The sequence below is a fragment of the Lethenteron reissneri genome, unplaced genomic scaffold (assembly GCF_015708825.2).
Source record: "Lethenteron reissneri isolate LAM-NWPU_2019-01 unplaced genomic scaffold, ASM1570882v1 scaffold_1433, whole genome shotgun sequence".
In the NCBI taxonomy this organism is placed as follows: domain Eukaryota; kingdom Metazoa; phylum Chordata; class Hyperoartia; order Petromyzontiformes; family Petromyzontidae; genus Lethenteron; species Lethenteron reissneri.
Genome location: NW_026891150.1, coordinates 291,338 through 311,462, shown reverse-complemented (window position 1 = coordinate 311,462; position 20,125 = coordinate 291,338). Strand labels below are relative to the sequence as shown.

Here is a 20,125-nt window from a genome sequence, read left to right as displayed (position 1 = left end):
GGCGAGGTAGTCAACATCTCTCAGTGTCTGGGATTGAACCCACGACCTCCTGTAGACCAGGCGAGGTAGTCAACATCTCTCAGTGTCTGGGATTGAACCCACGACCTCCTGTAGACCAGGCGAGGTAGTCAACATCTCTCAGTGTCTGGGATTGAACCCACGACCTCCTGTAGACCAGGCGAGGTAGTCAACATCTCTCAGTGTCTGGGATTGAACCCACGACCTCCTGTAGACCAGGCGAGGTAGTCAACATCTCTCAGTGTCTGGGATTGAACCCACGACCTCCTGTAGACCAGGCGAGGTAGTCAACATCTCTCAGTGTCTGGGATTGAACCCACGACCTCCTGTAGACCAGGCGAGGTAGTCAACATCTCTCAGTGTCTGGGATTGAACCCACGACCTCCTGTAGACCAGGCGAGGTAGTCAACATCTCTCAGTGTCTGGGATTGAACCCACGACCTCCTGTAGACCAGGCGAGGTAGTCAACATCTCTCAGTGTCTGGGATTGAACCCACGACCTCCTGTAGACCAGGCGAGGTAGTCAACATCTCTCAGTGTCTGGGATTGAACCCACGACCTCCTGTAGACCAGGCGAGGTAGTCAACATCTCTCAGTGTCTGGGATTGAACCCACGACCTCCTGTAGACCAGGCGAGGTAGTCAACATCTCTCAGTGTCTGGGATTGAACCCACGACCTCCTGTAGACCAGGCGAGGTAGTCAACATCTCTCAGTGTCTGGGATTGAACCCACGACCTCCTGTAGACCAGGCGAGGTAGTCAACATCTCTCAGTGTCTGGGATTGAACCCACGACCTCCTGTAGACCAGGCGAGGTAGTCAACATCTCTCAGTGTCTGGGATTGAACCCACGACCTCCTGTAGACCAGGCGAGGTAGTCAACATCTCTCAGTGTCTGGGATTGAACCCACGACCTCCTGTAGACCAGGCGAGGTAGTCAACATCTCTCAGTGTCTGGGATTGAACCCACGACCTCCTGTAGACCAGGCGAGGTAGTCAACATCTCTCAGTGTCTGGGATTGAACCCACGACCTCCTGTAGACCAGGCGAGGTAGTCAACATCTCTCAGTGTCTGGGATTGAACCCACGACCTCCTGTAGACCAGGCGAGGTAGTCAACATCTCTCAGTGTCTGGGATTGAACCCACGACCTCCTGTAGACCAGGCGAGGTAGTCAACATCTCTCAGTGTCTGGGATTGAACCCACGACCTCCTGTAGACCAGGCGAGGTAGTCAACATCTCTCAGTGTCTGGGATTGAACCCACGACCTCCTGTAGACCAGGCGAGGTAGTCAACATCTCTCAGTGTCTGGGATTGAACCCACGACCTCCTGTAGACCAGGCGAGGTAGTCAACATCTCTCAGTGTCTGGGATTGAACCCACGACCTCCTGTAGACCAGGCGAGGTAGTCAACATCTCTCAGTGTCTGGGATTGAACCCACGACCTCCTGTAGACCAGGCGAGGTAGTCAACATCTCTCAGTGTCTGGGATTGAACCCACGACCTCCTGTAGACCAGGCGAGGTAGTCAACATCTCTCAGTGTCTGGGATTGAACCCACGACCTCCTGTAGACCAGGCGAGGTAGTCAACATCTCTCAGTGTCTGGGATTGAACCCACGACCTCCTGTAGACCAGGCGAGGTAGTCAACATCTCTCAGTGTCTGGGATTGAACCCACGACCTCCTGTAGACCAGGCGAGGTAGTCAACATCTCTCAGTGTCTGGGATTGAACCCACGACCTCCTGTAGACCAGGCGAGGTAGTCAACATCTCTCAGTGTCTGGGATTGAACCCACGACCTCCTGTAGACCAGGCGAGGTAGTCAACATCTCTCAGTGTCTGGGATTGAACCCACGACCTCCTGTAGACCAGGCGAGGTAGTCAACATCTCTCAGTGTCTGGGATTGAACCCACGACCTCCTGTAGACCAGGCGAGGTAGTCAACATCTCTCAGTGTCTGGATTGAACCCACGACCTCCTGTAGACCAGGCGAGGTAGTCAACATCTCTCAGCTGTCAGGGATGGAACCCACGACCTCCTGTAGACCAGGCGAGGTAGTCAACATCTCTCATGTCTGGGATTGAACCCACGACCTCCTGTAGACCAGGCGAGGTAGTCAACATCTCTCAGCTGTCAGGGATGGAACCCACGACCTCCTGTAGACCAGGCGAGGTAGTCAACATCTCTCAGTGTCTGGGATTGAACCCACGACCTCCTGTAGACCAGGCGAGGTAGTCAACATCTCTCAGCTGTCTGGGATTGAACCCACGACCTCCTGTAGACCAGGCGAGGTAGTCAACATCTCTCAGTGTCTGGGATTGAACCCACGACCTCCTGTAGACCAGGCGAGGTAGTCAACATCTCTCAGTGTCTGGGATTGAACCCACGACCTCCTGTAGACCAGGCGAGGTAGTCAACATCTCTCAGTGTCTGGGATTGAACCCACGACCTCCTGTAGACCAGGCGAGGTAGTCAACATCTCTCAGTGTCTGGGATTGAACCCACGACCTCCTGTAGACCAGGCGAGGTAGTCAACATCTCTCAGTGTCTGGGATTGAACCCACGACCTCCTGTAGACCAGGCGAGGTAGTCAACATCTCTCAGTGTCTGGGATTGAACCCACGACCTCCTGTAGACCAGGCGAGGTAGTCAACATCTCTCAGTGTCTGGGATTGAACCCACGACCTCCTGTAGACCAGGCGAGGTAGTCAACATCTCTCAGTGTCTGGGATTAAACCCCCGACCTCCTGTACACCCGGCGAGGTAGTCAACATCTCTCAGTGTCCTGGGATTGAACCCACGACCTCCTGTAGACCAGCGGGTAGTCAACATCTCTCAGTGTCTGGGATTGAACCCACGACCTCTGTAGACCAGGCGAGGTAGTCAACATCTCTCAGTGTCTGGGATTGAACCCACGACCTCCTGTAGACCAGGCGAGGTAGTCAACATCTCTCAGTGTCTGGGATTGAACCCACGACCTCCTGTAGACCAGGCGAGGTAGTCAACATCTCTCAGTGTCTGGGATTGAACCCACGACCCTCCTGTAGACCAGGCGAGGTAGTCAACATCTCTCAGTGTCTGGGATTGAACCACGACCTCCTGTAGACCAGGCGAGGTAGTCAACATCTCTCAGTGTCTGGGATTGAACCCACGACCTCCTGTAGACCAGGCGAGGTAGTCAACATCTCTCAGTGTCTGGGATTGAACCCACGACCTCCTGTAGACCAGGCGAGGTAGTCAACATCTCTCAGTGTCTGGGATTGAACCCACGACCTCCTGTAGACCAGGCGAGGTAGTCAACATCTCTCAGTGTCTGGGATTGAACCCACGACCTCCTGTAGACCAGGCGAGGTAGTCAACATCTCTCAGTGTCTGGGATTGAACCCACGACCTCCTGTAGACCAGGCGAGGTAGTCAACATCTCTCAGTGTCTGGGATTGAACCCACGACCTCCTGTAGACCAGGCGAGGTAGTCAACATCTCTCAGTGTCTGGGATTGAACCCACGACCTCCTGTAGACCAGGCGAGGTAGTCAACATCTCTCAGTGTCTGGGATTGAACCCACGACCTCCTGTAGACCAGGCGAGGTAGTCAACATCTCTCAGTGTCTGGGATTGAACCCACGACCTCCTGTAGACCAGGCGAGGTAGTCAACATCTCTCAGTGTCTGGGATTGAACCCACGACCTCCTGTAGACCAGGCGAGGTAGTCAACATCTCTCAGTGTCTGGGATTGAACCCACGACCTCCTGTAGACCAGGCGAGGTAGTCAACATCTCTCAGTGTCTGGGATTGAACCCACGACCTCCTGTAGACCAGGCGAGGTAGTCAACATCTCTCAGTGTCTGGGATTGAACCCACGACCTCCTGTAGACCAGGCGAGGTAGTCAACATCTCTCAGTGTCTGGGATGAACCCACGACCTCCTGTAGACCAGGCGAGGTAGTCAACATCTCTCAGTGTCTGGGATTGAACCCACGACCTCCTGTAGACCAGGCGAGGTAGTCAACATCTCTCAGTGTCTGGGATTGAACCCACGACCTCCTGTAGACCAGGCGAGGTAGTCAACATCTCTCAGTGTCTGGGATTGAACCCACGACCTCCTGTAGACCAGGCGAGGTAGTCAACATCTCTCAGTGTCTGGGATTGAACCCACGACCTCCTGTAGACCAGGCGAGGTAGTCAACATCTCTCAGTGTCTGGGATTGAACCCACGACCTCCTGTAGACCAGGCGAGGTAGTCAACATCTCTCAGTGTCTGGGATTGAACCCACGACCTCCTGTAGACCAGGCGAGGTAGTCAACATCTCTCAGTGTCTGGGATTGAACCCACGACCTCCTGTAGACCAGGCGAGGTAGTCAACATCTCTCAGTGTCTGGGATTGAACCCACGACCTCCTGTAGACCAGGCGAGGTAGTCAACATCTCTCAGTGTCTGGGATTGAACCCACGACCTCCTGTAGACCAGGCGAGGTAGTCAACATCTCTCAGTGTCTGGGATTGAACCCACGACCTCCTGTAGACCAGGCGAGGTAGTCAACATCTCTCAGTGTCTGGGATTGAACCCACGACCTCCTGTAGACCAGGCGAGGTAGTCAACATCTCTCAGTGTCTGGGATTGAACCCACGACCTCCTGTAGACCAGGCGAGGTAGTCAACATCTCTCAGTGTCTGGGATTGAACCCACGACCTCCTGTAGACCAGGCGAGGTAGTCAACATCTCTCAGTGTCTGGGATTGAACCCACGACCTCCTGTAGACCAGGCGAGGTAGTCAACATCTCTCAGTGTCTGGGATTGAACCCACGACCTCCTGTAGACCAGGCGAGGTAGTCAACATCTCTCAGTGTCTGGGATTGAACCCACGACCTCCTGTAGACCAGGCGAGGTAGTCAACATCTCTCAGTGTCTGGGATTGAACCCACGACCTCCTGTAGACCAGGCGAGGTAGTCAACATCTCTCAGTGTCTGGGATTGAACCCACGACCTCCTGTAGACCAGGCGAGGTAGTCAACATCTCTCAGTGTCTGGGATTGAACCCACGACCTCCTGTAGACCAGGCGAGGTAGTCAACATCTCTCAGTGTCTGGGATTGAACCCACGACCTCCTGTAGACCAGGCGAGGTAGTCAACATCTCTCAGTGTCTGGGATTGAACCCACGACCTCCTGTAGACCAGGCGAGGTAGTCAACATCTCTCAGTGTCTGGGATTGAACCCACGACCTCCTGTAGACCAGGCGAGGTAGTCAACATCTCTCAGTGTCTGGGATTGAACCCACGACCTCCTGTAGACCAGGCGAGGTAGTCAACATCTCTCAGTGTCTGGGATTGAACCCACGACCTCCTGTAGACCAGGCGAGGTAGTCAACATCTCTCAGTGTCTGGGATTGAACCCACGACCTCCTGTAGACCAGGCGAGGTAGTCAACATCTCTCAGTGTCTGGGATTGAACCACGACCTCCTGTAGACCAGGCGAGGTAGTCAACATCTCTCAGTGTCTGGGATTGAACCCACGACCTCCTGTAGACCAGGCGAGGTAGTCAACATCTCTCAGTGTCTGGGATTGAACCCACGACCTCCTGTAGACCAGGCGAGGTAGTCAACATCTCTCAGTGTCTGGGATTGAACCCACGACCTCCTGTAGACCAGGCGAGGTAGTCAACATCTCTCAGTGTCTGGGATTGAACCCACGACCTCCTGTAGACCAGGCGAGGTAGTCAACATCTCTCAGTGTCTGGGATTGAACCCACGACCTCCTGTAGACCAGGCGAGGTAGTCAACATCTCTCAGTGTCTGGGATTGACCCACGACCTCCTGTAGACCAGGCGAGGTAGTCAACATCTCTCAGTGTCTGGGATTGAACCCACGACCTCCTGTAGACCAGGCGAGGTAGTCAACATCTCTCAGTGTCTGGGATTGAACCCACGACCTCCTGTAGACCAGGCGAGGTAGTCAACATCTCTCAGTGTCTGGGATTGAACCCACGACCTCCTGTAGACCAGGCGAGGTAGTCAACATCTCTCAGTGTCTGGGATTGAACCCACGACCTCCTGTAGACCAGGCGAGGTAGTCAACATCTCTCAGTGTCTGGGATTGAACCCACGACCTCCTGTAGACCAGGCGAGGTAGTCAACATCTCTCAGTGTCTGGGATGAACCCACGACCTCCTGTAGACCAGGCGAGGTAGTCAACATCTCTCAGTGTCTGGGATTGAACCCACGACCTCCTGTAGACCAGGCGAGGTAGTCAACATCTCTCAGTGTCTGGGATTGAACCCACGACCTCCTGTAGACCAGGCGAGGTAGTCAACATCTCTCAGTGTCTGGGATTGAACCCACGACCTCCTGTAGACCAGGCGAGGTAGTCAACATCTCTCAGTGTCTGGGATTGAACCCACGACCTCCTGTAGACCAGGCGAGGTAGTCAACATCTCTCAGTGTCTGGGATTGAACCCACGACCTCCTGTAGACCAGGCGAGGTAGTCAACATCTCTCAGTGTCTGGGATTGAACCCACGACCTCCTGTAGACCAGGCGAGGTAGTCAACATCTCTCAGTGTCTGGGATTGAACCCACGACCTCCTGTAGACCAGGCGAGGTAGTCAACATCTCTCAGTGTCTGGGATTGAACCCACGACCTCCTGTAGACCAGGCGAGGTAGTCAACATCTCTCAGTGTCTGGGATTGAACCCACGACCTCCTGTAGACCAGGCGAGGTAGTCAACATCTCTCAGTGTCTGGGATTGAACCCACGACCTCCTGTAGACCAGGCGAGGTAGTCAACATCTCTCAGTGTCTGGGATTGAACCCACGACCTCCTGTAGACCAGGCGAGGTAGTCAACATCTCTCAGTGTCTGGGATTGAACCCACGACCTCCTGTAGACCAGGCGAGGTAGTCAACATCTCTCAGTGTCTGGGATTGAATCCACGACCTCCTGTGTACCAGGCGAGGTAGTCAACATCTCTCAGTGTCTGGGATTGAATCCCACGACCTCCTGTGTACCAGGCGAGGTAGTCAACATCTCTCAGTGTCTGGGATTGAACCCACGACCTCCTGTAGACCAGGCGAGGTAGTCAACATCTCTCAGTGTCTGGGATTGAACCCACGACCTCCTGCATACCAGGCGAGGTAGTCAACATCTCTCAGTGTCTGGGATTGAACCCACGACCTCCTGTAGACCAGGCGAGGTAGTCAACATCTCTCAGTGTCTGGGATTGAACCCACGACCTCTGTAGACCAGGCGAGGTAGTCAACATCTCTCAGTGTCTGGGATTGAACCCACGACCTCCTGTAGACCAGGCGAGGTAGTCAACATCTCTCAGTGTCTGGGATTGAACCCACGACCTCCTGTAGACCAGGCGAGGTAGTCAACATCTCTCAGTGTCTGGGATTGAACCCACGACATCCTGTAGACCAGGCGAGGTAGTCAACATCTCTCAGTGTCTGGGATTGAACCCACGACCTCCTGTAGACCAGGCGAGGTAGTCAACATCTCTCAGTGTCTGGGATTGAACCCACGACCTCCTGTAGACCAGGCGAGGTAGTCAACATCTCTCAGTGTCTGGGATTGAACCCACGTACTGTAGACCAGGCGAGGTAGTCAACATCTCTCAGTGTCTGGGATTGAACCCACGACCTCCTGTAGACCAGGCGAGGTAGTCAACATCTACCAACTACGGAATCTCATTTGGGTCAATTTTTTGCACCTTATACGGTATAAGATTTCTGATATTCCCGCGTTTTTTTAAATTTACATAACCAATAAATGTTTTACTTTATTTATGTAGATCGCTACGAATGCCAATGCGAGTGTTTAGTGTTGATGGCGAGTTTTAGTAATTAGTTGTACGTACGGTAAAAAAAATTAAGTTTTTCTCTAAAAAAATAAAATCTCTCTCTCCGCCTTGGAGCCAATCACAGTTGAGTGTCTCGCCTGTCACGTGACGCGGCGGTTTGATTTCCCGCCAAATTTTCTGGCTCCTCCCCCTCCTCGCTGGCGGCCATTTTAGAGTCGTGAGGGGGACAAGATGGCGGCCTCGACCATGACGGCGATTCGCCAGCGGTCAGTGTCACCACTATCAATATCACTAAAATATAATCTTCATCTACCAACTGTGCTTTAAAAGAAAAAAAACTGACAATGTATTATTTTCTACACAGATATAAACTAATGCACCGCGTTGTTCACGCTTCACATCTCACTGTGCAGTCCAGTGTCTCGTGACTCACCCGCCCCCCGGCCTGTACCACCGCGGTGGATGTTGAGGGGGGGGGGGGGGAGAGGCGGTGCCCTCCCGGCCAATGGGCCGCGGCGCTCACCAGCTCCACTGCGAGATGGGCTCGCCCAAGTTCCCCCCCCCCACCCCCTCCACTTGGTGGCGGAGTCCGACCACCCGCCCTGCCCCCACCCCAATGGAGGCTTCTTTCTCCACCACCACCACAGCTGCTGCTGCCGGCGGCGGCGGCTTCGTGGCGTTGCTGGCGTCTCTGTGACCCCCCCTCGTCCTGCCCCTTGACCGTGAGTAGCCCCCCCCCCACCATCACTCGTCACCCCGAGTCCACCAGCCACTTGGGGGTGGACTTCACTGGGAGCGGCTCTACAGCTCCTGCTCTGACGCCGACTTCTCCCGTCACTTACGGCAGCTCAGCGAAGCGTCTCATCGTCGTCATCATTGTAATCTGTGTGTGTCACGCTGTGTGTGTGTGTGTCACGCTGTGTGTGTGTCACGCTGTGTGTGTGTCACCCTGTGTGTGTGTGTCACCCTGTGTGTGTGTGTCACCCTGTGTGTGTGTGTCACCCTGTGTGTGTGTCACCCTGTGTGTGTGTCACGCTGTGTGTGTGTGTGTCACGCTGTGTGTGTGTCACGCTGTGTGTGTGTCACCCTGTGTGTGTGTGTCACCCTGTGTGTGTGTGTCACCCTGTGTGTGTGTGTCACCCTGTGTGTGTGTCACCCTGTGTGTGTGTCACGCTGTGTGTGTCACCCTGTGTGTGTGTGTCACCCTGTGTGTCTCACCCTGTGTGTGTCACCCTGTGTGTGTGTCACGCTGTGTGTGTGTCACCCTGTGTGTGTGTCACCCTGTGTGTGTGTGTCACCCTGTGTGTGTCACGCTGTGTGTGTGTCACCCTGTGTGTGTGTCACGCGTGTGTGTGTGTGTCACCCTGTGTGTGTGTGTCACGCTGTGTGTGTCACCCTGTGTGTGTGTCACGCTGTGTGTGTGTCACCCTGTGTGTGTCACCCTGTGTGTGTGTGTCACGCTGTGTGTGTGTGTCACCCTGTGTGTGTGTGTCACCATGTGTGTGTGTGTCACCCTGCGTGTGTGTGTGTCACCCTGTGTGTGTCACCCTGTGTGTGTCACCCTGTGTGTGTCACCCTGTGTGTGTGTGTCACGCTGTGTGTGTGTCACGCTGTGTGTGTGTGTCACGCTGTGTGTGTGTCACCCTGTATGTGTCACGCTGTGTGTGTGTCACCCTGTGTGTGTGTGTCACCCTGTGTGTGTGTCACCCTGTATGTGTCACGCTGTGTGTGTCTCACCCTGTGTGTCACTCTGTGTGTGTGTCACGCTGTGTGTGTGTCACCCTGTGTGTGTGTGTCACCCTGTGTGTCTCACCCTGTGTGTGTCACCCTGTGTGTGTGTCACGCTGTGTGTGTGTCACCCTGTGTGTGTGTGTCACCCTGTGTGTGTCACGCTGTGTGTGTGTGTGTCACCCTGTGTGTGTGTCACGCGTGTGTGTGTGTGTCACCCTGTGTGTGTGTGTCACGCTGTGTGTGTCACCCTGTGTGTGTCACGCTGTGTGTGTGTGTCACCCTGTGTGTGTGTCACGCTGTGTGTGTGTCACCCTGTGTGTGTCACCCTGTGTGTGTGTCACGCTGTGTGTGTGTGTCACCCTGTGTGTGTGTGTGTGTCACCATGTGTGTGTGTGTCACCCTGCGTGTGTGTGTCACCCTGTGTGTGTGTGTGTCACGCTGTGTGTGTGTCGCCCTGTGTGTCTCTCCCTGTGTGTGTCACGCTGTGTGTGTGTGTGTCACCCTGTGTGTGTGTCACGCTGTGTGTGTGTGTGTCACCCTGTGTGTGTGTCACGCTGTGTGTGTGTCACCCTGTGTGTGTGTGTCACCCTGTGTGTGTGTCACCCTGTGTGTGTCACCCTGTGTGTCTCACCCTGTGTGTGTCACGCTGTGTGTGTGTGTGTCACCCTGTGTGTGTGTCACGCTGTGTGTGTGTCACCCTGTGTGTGTGTGTCACGCTGTGTGTGTGTGTCACCCTGTGTGTGTGTGTGTCACCATGTGTGTGTGTGTCACCCTGTGTGTGTGTGTCACCCTGTGTGTGTGTCACCCTGTGTGTCTCACCCTGTGTGTGTCACGCTGTGTGTGTCACGCTGTGTGTGTGTCACCCTGTGTGTGTGTCACGCTGTGTGTGTGTGTCACGCTGTGTGTGTGTCACCCTGTGTGCGTGTGTGTGTCACCCTGTGTGTGTGTGTCGCCCTGTGTGTGTGTGTCTGTCACCTTGTGCGTGTGTGTGTCACCCTGTGTGTGTCACCCTGTGTGTGTGTGTCACCCTGTGTGTGTCACGCTGTGTGTGTGTCACCCTGTGTGTGTGTGTCACGCTGTGTGTGTGTGTCACCCTGTGTGTGTCACCCTGTGTGTGTGTGTCACCCTGTGTGTGTCACCCTGTATGTGTCACCCTGTGTGTGTGTCACGCTGTATGGGGAGCGGTAGTGTAGCGGTTAGCGCGCTGCGCTATGAACCTGGCGACCCGGGTTCGATTCCCGCTCACGGCCAACATCAGACGATTGTCTGAACCGGTCCCGGGCCTTCCCTAGGTCGACTCAGCCTCAAATGAGTACCTGGTGCGGTGTGTAAACATTGCCACTAGGGAGACAAAGGCGGTCGGGCGTGGTGCTGGCCACCCACCCCCTCGTGTACCGTTCCGGCCTTCATAGGTGCTTGCTAACAGCACTTGCCCCTACAGTCTGTTAAGGCTATATGGGGGATCTTTGTGTGCCACCCTGTGTGTGTGTGTGTCACCCTGTGTGTGTGTGTGTCACCCTGTGTGTGCGCTCCCTCTTGCGTCCCAAGTATTCACTACACAATAAAAATTCTCACGACGTGTCGACTGCAACACGAAACGTCATGAGAATTGTTATTGTTTTATATTTTTATTATTTTATTGTTTCCCTTCTACGCGACTTTACCGAAAGAACCAAGAAGATGAATCCCTGCAGTCACGAAAGCTTTAAATCGAAATTTAACGTCCCGGAGATTAATGAAATTGAGCTGTGGATGAGTAACAGCGCCACTTACGACTCTGTGTGGTGTTTGCTCGCTTTGCTAACGACGCTGCTTTCTTTATTGTTTGCTGTTGTTACAGGCGAGCCCGGCGGCCCCCTGCAGAAGAAGTAAACAAGACGCAACAACAACAGGGAGGAGGGTGGTGGTGGAATGTAAACAAGAACAACAACCCCTACCCGCCACCACGCGGCGTGTTGTCGCGTGACGAAAGTAGCAGCAGCGTCATCATCATCACCACGTGTAGCAGCAGCGTCGTCATCATCCACGCAATGTCTGCCGGCAGGGATGACTCCCCCTCCTCCTCCTCGACCTTCTACGACGGCGAGGAGTTGCACTGCGACTGGCACCAGTCCACGCTGCCCAGCGAGGACATTTGGAAGAAGTTTGAGCTCCTGCCCCCCGCGCCGGACGGAGCGAACTCAACGCCAACGCCGCCGCCCTCGGGCGATCCGAGCCGCGAAGGCGGCGAAGTGGCGAGCCGCGGCCACGTCTGGGACCCCGCCGGCGGCAGCGGCGTGGGAGCCGTGGGAGCCATGCTGCTGCGGGACTGCATGTGGAGCAGCGCCGCCTCCTCGGCCAGAGCCACACCGGGGCGGCTGGCGCCCGCCGACAAGTCGGCGCCGCCGCCGCCCGCGGTCTCCCGCGCCGTGCCGAGCCCCGCGGCCGCCGCGGTGCCCGCCGAGATGCTGCCCTTTGAGCCGGGAGGGCGGCACCTGCCGGCCGAGGGGCGGGAGGATGGGGAGACTGTCGTGGGCGGGGCGATGTCTCCCGGCAACGAGACGCGCAGTGATTCGGGTGAGACTTGCACGCTGTTTTGCGTGTTTCTTTATTCGGTCGTGTTTAGCGCGGTTGTGCCTTTTGTTTTTTTCGGTCAAGTCACGCAGGTCAAACATGAAATTAATCACGACGTTTCGGAGGCAACTCGAGCTTCCATCTTCAGGTGGAACAGTTACAGCAAAATCACCGTATCAAGTGAAGCGAGCTCTGAGAGACACGAGATTACATAGAGGTTAAGAGGGGGGGGGTGGAGCCTAACCTCGATCCCTGACCCCTAACCCCTAAACCCTAACCCCTGACCCTAACTCTAACCCCTACCCTAACCCCTGACCCCTGACCCCTAACCCCTGACCCCTAACCCCTGACCCTAACCCTAACCCTGCAGTGAACTGTGAGGCTGCTAAAGTTGGTCAATGACATCCTTCCAAAAAGTATGGATCCTTGCAGTCACGAAAACTTCTCGAATTAGCTTGTTCATCTTCGTTTACAATAAACTTACAGTTGTCAAGCTCACTACACGAATGTTGCGTGTGTACATTTCAACAGGTCCTGTACCTGTGTAATGGGTTCCGGAGACACTTGTAGAAGTAACTTCTTTATTACAATACAACACCTCAACAGTGCTGATACTCTGTTATAGCCTAGGTACACAGCCTAGGTACACTACTCTGGCTACGCTCTGGGGTCCTCGGGCTACAATTACCCTAGGGGAGCTACCTGACCCGACCCAGCCACGGTTGGGGGGTCTGGACTCGGAACTCGCCCTTACAAGGACGTAGAGCCGGGAGTCCCAAAGTCCCACCACTGGCCCTCACAGCATCCCGGCCCTTACAAGGACAAGCGGGACGAGGGGGTCCAGGGTCCTAAGCTGGCTGGCTGGCGGGTCTTGGGTCTTGAGCTGCGACTGGCCCCGATCGGCCAGGGAGCTGCCCTTTTATGCCTCGTCCCCAACGAGGGGTGAGGCCGTGTGCGCCCCCAGATATCCCACAGAGCACACACAGCCCCCCCCGTTGGTGGCGCCAAGGGGCTTAGCTGTCTGGGGTGCCTGGGATCCTAGCGCCTGGCGCCGAGGGCTTCTCTGTCTAGGGTCCCAGAGCCCCCAGCAGCTCCTCCCCTCTTCTGGCACTACACCTGCGCAGTTTAGGTTTATAATGTTGCATTTTTCTACATTGCGTTGCTGACGTATACGTGTTTCCCTTCTGCAGACAATGACGACGACGCGGAAGATGGAGAGATTGACGTGGTGACCGTGGAGAAGTGGAGCCACGCCAAAGCGAGCGTAGCGCTACGCGCCGTGCACAACACAAACACGGCCCCCCGGTACAACGACAACAACCGGCGGCAGCGGCAGCAGCAGCGGCGGCGACCCGCCCCGCCGCCGTCCACGCCGCCCGTGCACCAGCAGCAGCACAACTACGCCGCCCCCTCGCCGCCTGCGCGCGGGGCGAAGACGCCGTCCCCGCCGGCGCCGCGGGGATCCGCGCGGAGCCGGGGCGCCGCCTGGCGGTGCCGGCTCGTCCCGCGCCGTCTCGACGGGGAGCGGCGGTGGCCCTCGGAGCTCCGGCGGCTCGGAGGGGCTTGGCGAGCGGCACAACGACCAGGAGCGTCGGCGGCGCGACTCCATCAAGAAGGGTTTCCAGTGGCTGCGCGGCGGCATACCGGAGCTGGCGCACGACGAGAAGGCGGCCAAGGCGCAGATCCTGAAGCGCGCGATAGAATATTCGCGCACCCTGAAGCGCGAGGAGGAGAGACTCAAGGCGGAGAAGCGGCGCGAGCAGATTCGACGTCGGGAGCTGCTGGCGAGGCTGGAAACCCTGAAGAACTCGTTGGCCGAGCGGTCTCCATTTGCATCTCGTTTAAAGACTTTAAACCGAAAGTTACTTTTGTTTTGATATTGGACGAAAGCCTCTGGCGACCGGCACAGTTGAGCCTCTTTGCCATTGAGTGGTTTTGTATGCACCGTGACCTCGTTTGCAACGTAATGCCTCTGAATATTTGACTGCCAAGGTTTGAGTTGATGGGAATGGTAAGTTGTACCTCAATAGACATTTCTGCACAAATGATGCTTCAATGTGGCAAATACTGCCATTAATGCTGTTCCATGGCGATTTTCACTTTTGATTTTTTTAATTTTTTCATATAAAACATGGAAAATGTAGGCACCAAAAGTTGTTACGTAATTACCCAGGGTTTTTGTAAGATTTAGCGCGAGTAACTTTTTGAACAAAGTTGTTCCTGTCAATAGTGCAAAAGTTACATTTAGTAACCTTTTTTGAATGTCCCTTAAACAAGGGGTGTTGTTGCTTACTTTGCATCGCTGATAAACTCGGTCTTTTTGCCGTTGAGCTCAAAGCGGCCTTAGCAGCTGCGAAGCGTTCGTTGCAGCACTTTGTGGACCTCGCTGTATCTTTATCTCTTATTGGAACGTAAATAAAGCCCACAAGACACCAAGTGCCTCGTGCGTGATTGTGTTGCACCCTGTTGCACCCTTCACTTGCTAACGCGCGGATGTAGAAGGGACCTTGGCCAAGTTGCACGTGTCGGCATCTCAGACGCCGGCAGCATCGAGCTGCTGCACCAGCTTCTAGCGCAGTCTCGCCTCGCGCTTCACGCGCCCCACTCTGGTGGGATGTTGGCCCATTCTTGGTTTTGGTGGATGTTGAGAACTTTAAACCGTGACCTCCGTACCGTCTAAACCAGGGGTCCTCAAACTACGGCCCGCGGGCCACATTCGGCCCGCCGAGGACATTTATCCGGCCCATGGTCACTAATTGGGCTGCGCTTGTGAGCACTAATTTGGCTGCGCTGGTGAGCACTCATTGGGCTGCGGTGGTGGGCACTGATTGGGCTGCGGTGGCGAGCACTGATTGAGCTGCGGCGGTGGGCACTGATTTGGCTGCGCTGGTGATCACTGATTGAGCTGAGGCGGTGGGCACTGATTGAGCTGCGGCGGTGGGCACTCATTGGGCTGCGCTGGTGAATGGTTCAATGGGCCAATTGACTGGATTTGCCCGCCAGGCCTAAGGCTGCCAGCCCTCCCCTGGCTGCGCTTGACTGGCTCTCCCTCCCTCAGCTCCCTCACTTGCCCCTCGGCTCCACTCTCAGTGATATTCCTGTGTGCTGAGTAAATGATAGAGGGGTAATAACAGATTGATCTCTGGAGGGGCTGCCTGCTGTTTTCCCGTGCTAGTCAGTGACAGACAGCCGAGGAGTAGGAAACCCAATTTAAATGACAGTAAGTGCATTTATATTATGATTGCTATTCAATTATATGAGGTTATATGTTGTATGTTGTGTAAGCCCCGGTTCATACTGTTGCGATCTCTGAGCAGTGCGAGTTCAGCCATATGCTTGTATGGCTGAACTTGCATTAGATTCGGAAGAAAAAAAGGCACATGTGCCTTTTTTCCTGCAGTGGATCGCATGGGTCTTCTCCCCCATGCGATCATATTCCTATGCGAGTTCGCAGATCGCACTGCGATCTGTGAACAAAACTGCAGGTGTAATTAACTTTTTAATGGCACCCACACCAGTGTGAGCCTGGGGTAAAAGTGGAGTTCCCCCAATCAGACTGCATTGATGGGCAGTGCAGTCTGTATGTCTCTGTGTGGGCAAAGTTATTGCTGCTATATTGTTTTTGTAGCGCTGTATATATATTGGTATTTTACTAATAGCAATTTTGACTCCCTAGGAAACAATGATGTCAAGAAAGAGAAAAATTGACTCGGAGTGTAGGATATTCAAAAAACAGTGGACTTATGATTACTTTTTCATGCAGTACAAGGAAAGAGCTGTGTGTCTGATATGCCAGAATATAGTGTCTGTGTTCAAAGAATACAATTTATGTCGACACTATGAAACTCAACATAAAGATAAATATGATTGTTTGGTCGGAGAAAAGTGAGAAAAGATAAAATATTAAAACTGAAAAATACATTAACTCCGCAAAATACTTTTGTGAAGCAGAAGCAGCTAAATATTTCATCACTGAAAGCAAGTTTTCAAGTTGCCAAGCTAATAGTGTGCACTGGCAGACCATTCGTTGAGGGAGAATTTGTTAAAGAATGCCTTCTTTCTGTTGCCAAAGAGATGTGTCCAGAGAAGGCCGATTTATTTAGTACAGTGAGTCTTTTAGGACCTACAATTACACGGAGGATTGAAGAAATGGGAGACAATTTCCATCAGCATTTGCAAAACTCCACAAAAAAAACTTTCCTATTTTTCCTTGGCACTCGACGAAAGCAACGATGTTCGTGATTCTGCACAACTTCTAATTTTTATTTGTGGGACGAATGACTATTTCGAAGTCACAGAAGAGCTTGCTGCACTGCAAAGCACCAAAGGAACAACTACAAGAGAGGATATCTATGAAAAGGTTTGCCAAACTGTGAATGGTTTGGAGCTGAACTGGGCTAAACTAGCCAGTGTGACAACTGATTGTGCTCCTAGCATGGTGGGGTCTAAGAAAGGAGTAATTGCTCGCATTAACCAAGAGATGGACAAACATAACCATTCTCATCCAATAGCCATACACTGCCTCATCCACCAACAAGCGCTGTGTAGTAAATCACTGAAGTGGGACTGTTAACTTCATTAGAGATCATGCACTAAACCACAGACAATTTCAGGAATTTCTGTCCGAGCTAAATGTTGACTATGAAGATGTTCTGTACCACACAGAAGTCCGTTGGCTGAGTCGAGGGAGAGTTTTGAAACGTTTCTAGGACTTACTTCCACAGATTACAGCTTTTCTGTTTTCAAAAAACAAAAAAGTACCAGAGCTCAATGATGCAGAATGGAAATGGCACCTTGCCTTTCTGACAGATGTAACAGAGCTACTCAACAGTTTCAATGTGCAACTTCAAGGAAAGGGGAAGCTCATCTGTGATATGTAATCACATGTCAAAGCATTTGAAGTAAAATTAGGCCTCCTCATCAAACAAGTGAAGGAGGAAAACTTCTGCCATCTCCCCACAACTCAAAATCTGTTAGCGGAAAAAACATTGGTTGCATTCCCAAACAAAACATGTGTGGATTCACTGGAAAAATTGCAAAAGGAGTTCCAATTTAGATTTAAAGAGCTTCATCTCCATGAACAGGACATACAGCTTTTCCATAACCCATTTTCTATTGACATTGAAAATGTGGATACAATTTACCAAATGGAACTCGCTGAACTGCAGAATTGTGACTCTCTGAAAGACGCATTCAAGTCAAGCAGCCTTCATAATTTCTATGCATCTCTCCCCTCTGAGACATATCCTCATCTCAGGAACCATGCACTCAAAATGGCAACCATCTTTGGCAGCGCTTATGTCTGTGAACACACTTTTTCCAGAATGAAACATTTGAAATCTCCAACCAGATCTAGACTAACGGATGCACACTTGCATCACTTGTTACGACTAGCAGTGACAAATATGGAACCGGACATTGACCATCTCATTAGCCAAAAGCAGGCCCATAGTTCCCATTGAAATACTGGCAAGTTTGTTGATTTAACTTTACTTGTTCTTCATTTTAAATATTGTATGTTCCCGTTTTGTTTCTTCACTTCAAAATAAGATATATGCAGTGTGCATAGGAATTTGTTAATAGTTGTTTTTTAACTATAGTCCGGCCCTCCAACGGTCTGAGGGACAGTGAACTGGCCCCCTGTTTAAAAAGTTTGAGGACCCCTGGTATAGAGTCTTGACGAGGGAGTTTTTCTGGGATGGATGGTGGTGGGAATCCGGTTTTAGGCAAGCATCCGTGTGGGTGGCTTTCCTGTAGACAGAATGGCTCATTGAACCATCAGGTCTCCTTTTAATTAGGACATCCAAAAAGGGTAGCTTGCCATCTTTTTCGACTTCCATGGTGAATCTGATGGCTGGGTGTATGGAATTGATGTGGTCGAGGAATTGGTCTAGAGCAGGCCGGCCATGTGGCCAAATGACAAAAGTGTCATCTACGTACCTCTTCCACAAGGTCGGGCATAGAGTGGCAGTCTGGATGGCGTCAGTCTCAAATTTCTTCATGAAAACGTTGGCTACAACCGGAGATAGGGGGGAGCCCATTGGGGTACCCTCAGTTTGTTTGTAGAAAGTTCCATTCCAGGTGAAGTATGTATTGGTTAAGCAGTGTCTCACCAGGGGGGGGGGGGGTACCCCAGCATTCAGTCCTTGATGAATCAAGTCTTCAATGATTGCGATGGTGTCAGGTACAGGAACTTTGGTGAATAAGGAAACCACATCCAAACTGACAAGCAGGTCGTCTGGGGACAGGGAAATCCCCTTGATTGTCGATACCAGATCAGTAGAGTTTAGTACCGCAGGTGTTTTTTCCAGTGAAAGGCCGTAGGATTTCAGACAAAAAACGAGCCCTTCTACGCGACTTTACCGAAAGAACCAAGAAGACAAGTCCCTGCAGTCACGAAAGCTTTAGAGATTTCCTCGATTAAGTAGATAATTCAGTGTGTAACAAAAACATGTTTTATTGTTGTCCCTGTGTAGTAAAGTGTTATTACCTAATAGCTAGTGCCTCAAAAGTAGAGAAAGTGGGCTCTTAATACTCCACACAAACGTTGCTTGTGTGACCCAGGACACAAAAGCGAAGTGAATAATCCACTCCATTAATAACAGTGTCACAACAACATTGTCCCTTAGTAGTACAGTTTTATTATCTAATAGCTTATGTCTCAAAAGTAGAGAAAGTGGCTATTGTTAATCTCAACAAATTCTAAATTTGAAGCTTTCGTGACTGCAAGGATTCATACTCGGAGGTTTTTTTCAGTAAAGTCACGTAGGTAGAAATAAATAAAACTAAAATAAATTAAAAATAAATTTAAATAAAATCTCCTCACAAACGTTGCTTTTGTGACCCAGGACATTGATAAATTTAACTATTTTAAATAAAAAAACGTGGCGTGCATTTGTGTCATCCCTTCACGTAAAGTCCTGCTCACAAACGCAAAGTTTGTGTGGAATAATACTATCCATTAAACATACTTTGTAGCCATAACCAATTTAGCAACACACAACACTTTACTACGCAGGGTCAGACCTCGTGTTAGGTAGTCACCCGGCAGCGGTGTTCTCGTTGTTGTTGTTGAACTAATAAATATAATCTAGATATGCAAGGAGACCCATGCATTGTATAGGTAAACCCACTAAAAGAAACTCCTTAAAAAAAAAAAATTTAATACAAATTTATTTTTTATTTTAAAAAATTGTAACATTTTTTTAAAGAAGTCGAGCGGACAACGTGGAAGTGAACGACGTGTCGCCCACGAGCCTTGAGCGCGCCACACGCACACAGAGAGAGAGGGGGACGAATGAAGTTGAATAATAAAACAACAAGTTTGAGTTGCGCGACACGCGCTCGGCGCTCACCGCGTGTTCAGAAGCTTCGTGGGCGACGCGATTCCAGAGCTCAGGGGCCGCGGCGTTCTCGATTCCCGGCGGGCAAATAGATATTTAATTAATAAGACGTCCACGCTTTTAAAGAGACGCTTAAGTGATTGACGCCGATTTTTATTGATTGCTTTATCAATTAGGTTTTTTATTTCGAGTGATGCACGCACACGACGCAGGTGAGCCTGAGGCACGTGGCGCCTGATTGGTGTGCGGGCAGTACGTTGTCACAGTAAGCACACAGTCTCGTGGATTGGACAACAGGAAGTAGACTAAACATGTTGTTACAAGATGTTGACCACGACAAACAGAGGCATATCACGTGAAGTGAGAAGCGTTGAAAAATATAAAGGGGCAGAAATTACTCCATCAAGAAAACTAAATTTTAATTAAAACCCAGTACACATGCAACGTTGAGACAATTTGGTTAACATAGGTGTTCACACACAGTGTGGTTAACATAGGTGTTCACACACAGCGTGGTTAACATAGGTGTTCACACACAGCGTGGTTAACATAGGTGTACACACACAGTGTGGTTAACATACAATGAGGGATAAAAAATTTGATCCCCTGCTGATTTTGTACGTTTGCCCACTGACAAAGAAATGATCAGTCTATAATATTAAAGGTAGGTTTATTTGAACAGTGAGAGA

General features: G+C 51.9%; 1 protein-coding gene across 4 annotated transcripts in view; it reads left to right on the top strand.

Moving 5' to 3' along the window:
• The window catches only part of LOC133362307 (N-myc proto-oncogene protein-like), a 30,236-nt gene extending 15,728 nt beyond the window's left edge, over positions 1-14,508 (top strand). For 2 of the 4 annotated variants that reach the window (XM_061581231.1, XM_061581233.1), the window contains exons 3-6: positions 8,023-8,075; positions 8,457-8,531; positions 11,381-12,096; positions 13,284-14,508. In XM_061581231.1, the coding sequence (XP_061437215.1) occupies positions 11,571-12,096; positions 13,284-14,077 (1,320 nt within the window). In that variant the 5' untranslated portion in view covers positions 8,023-8,075; positions 8,457-8,531; positions 11,381-11,570 and the 3' untranslated portion in view covers positions 14,078-14,508. Of the gene's footprint in view, positions 1-8,022; positions 8,076-8,456; positions 8,532-8,551; positions 8,653-11,380; positions 12,097-13,283 lie in introns of those variants that run through there. The other 2 variants (XM_061581234.1, XM_061581235.1) reach the window with 2 other exon arrangements.
• Positions 14,509-20,125: the final 5,617 nt, after the last annotated feature.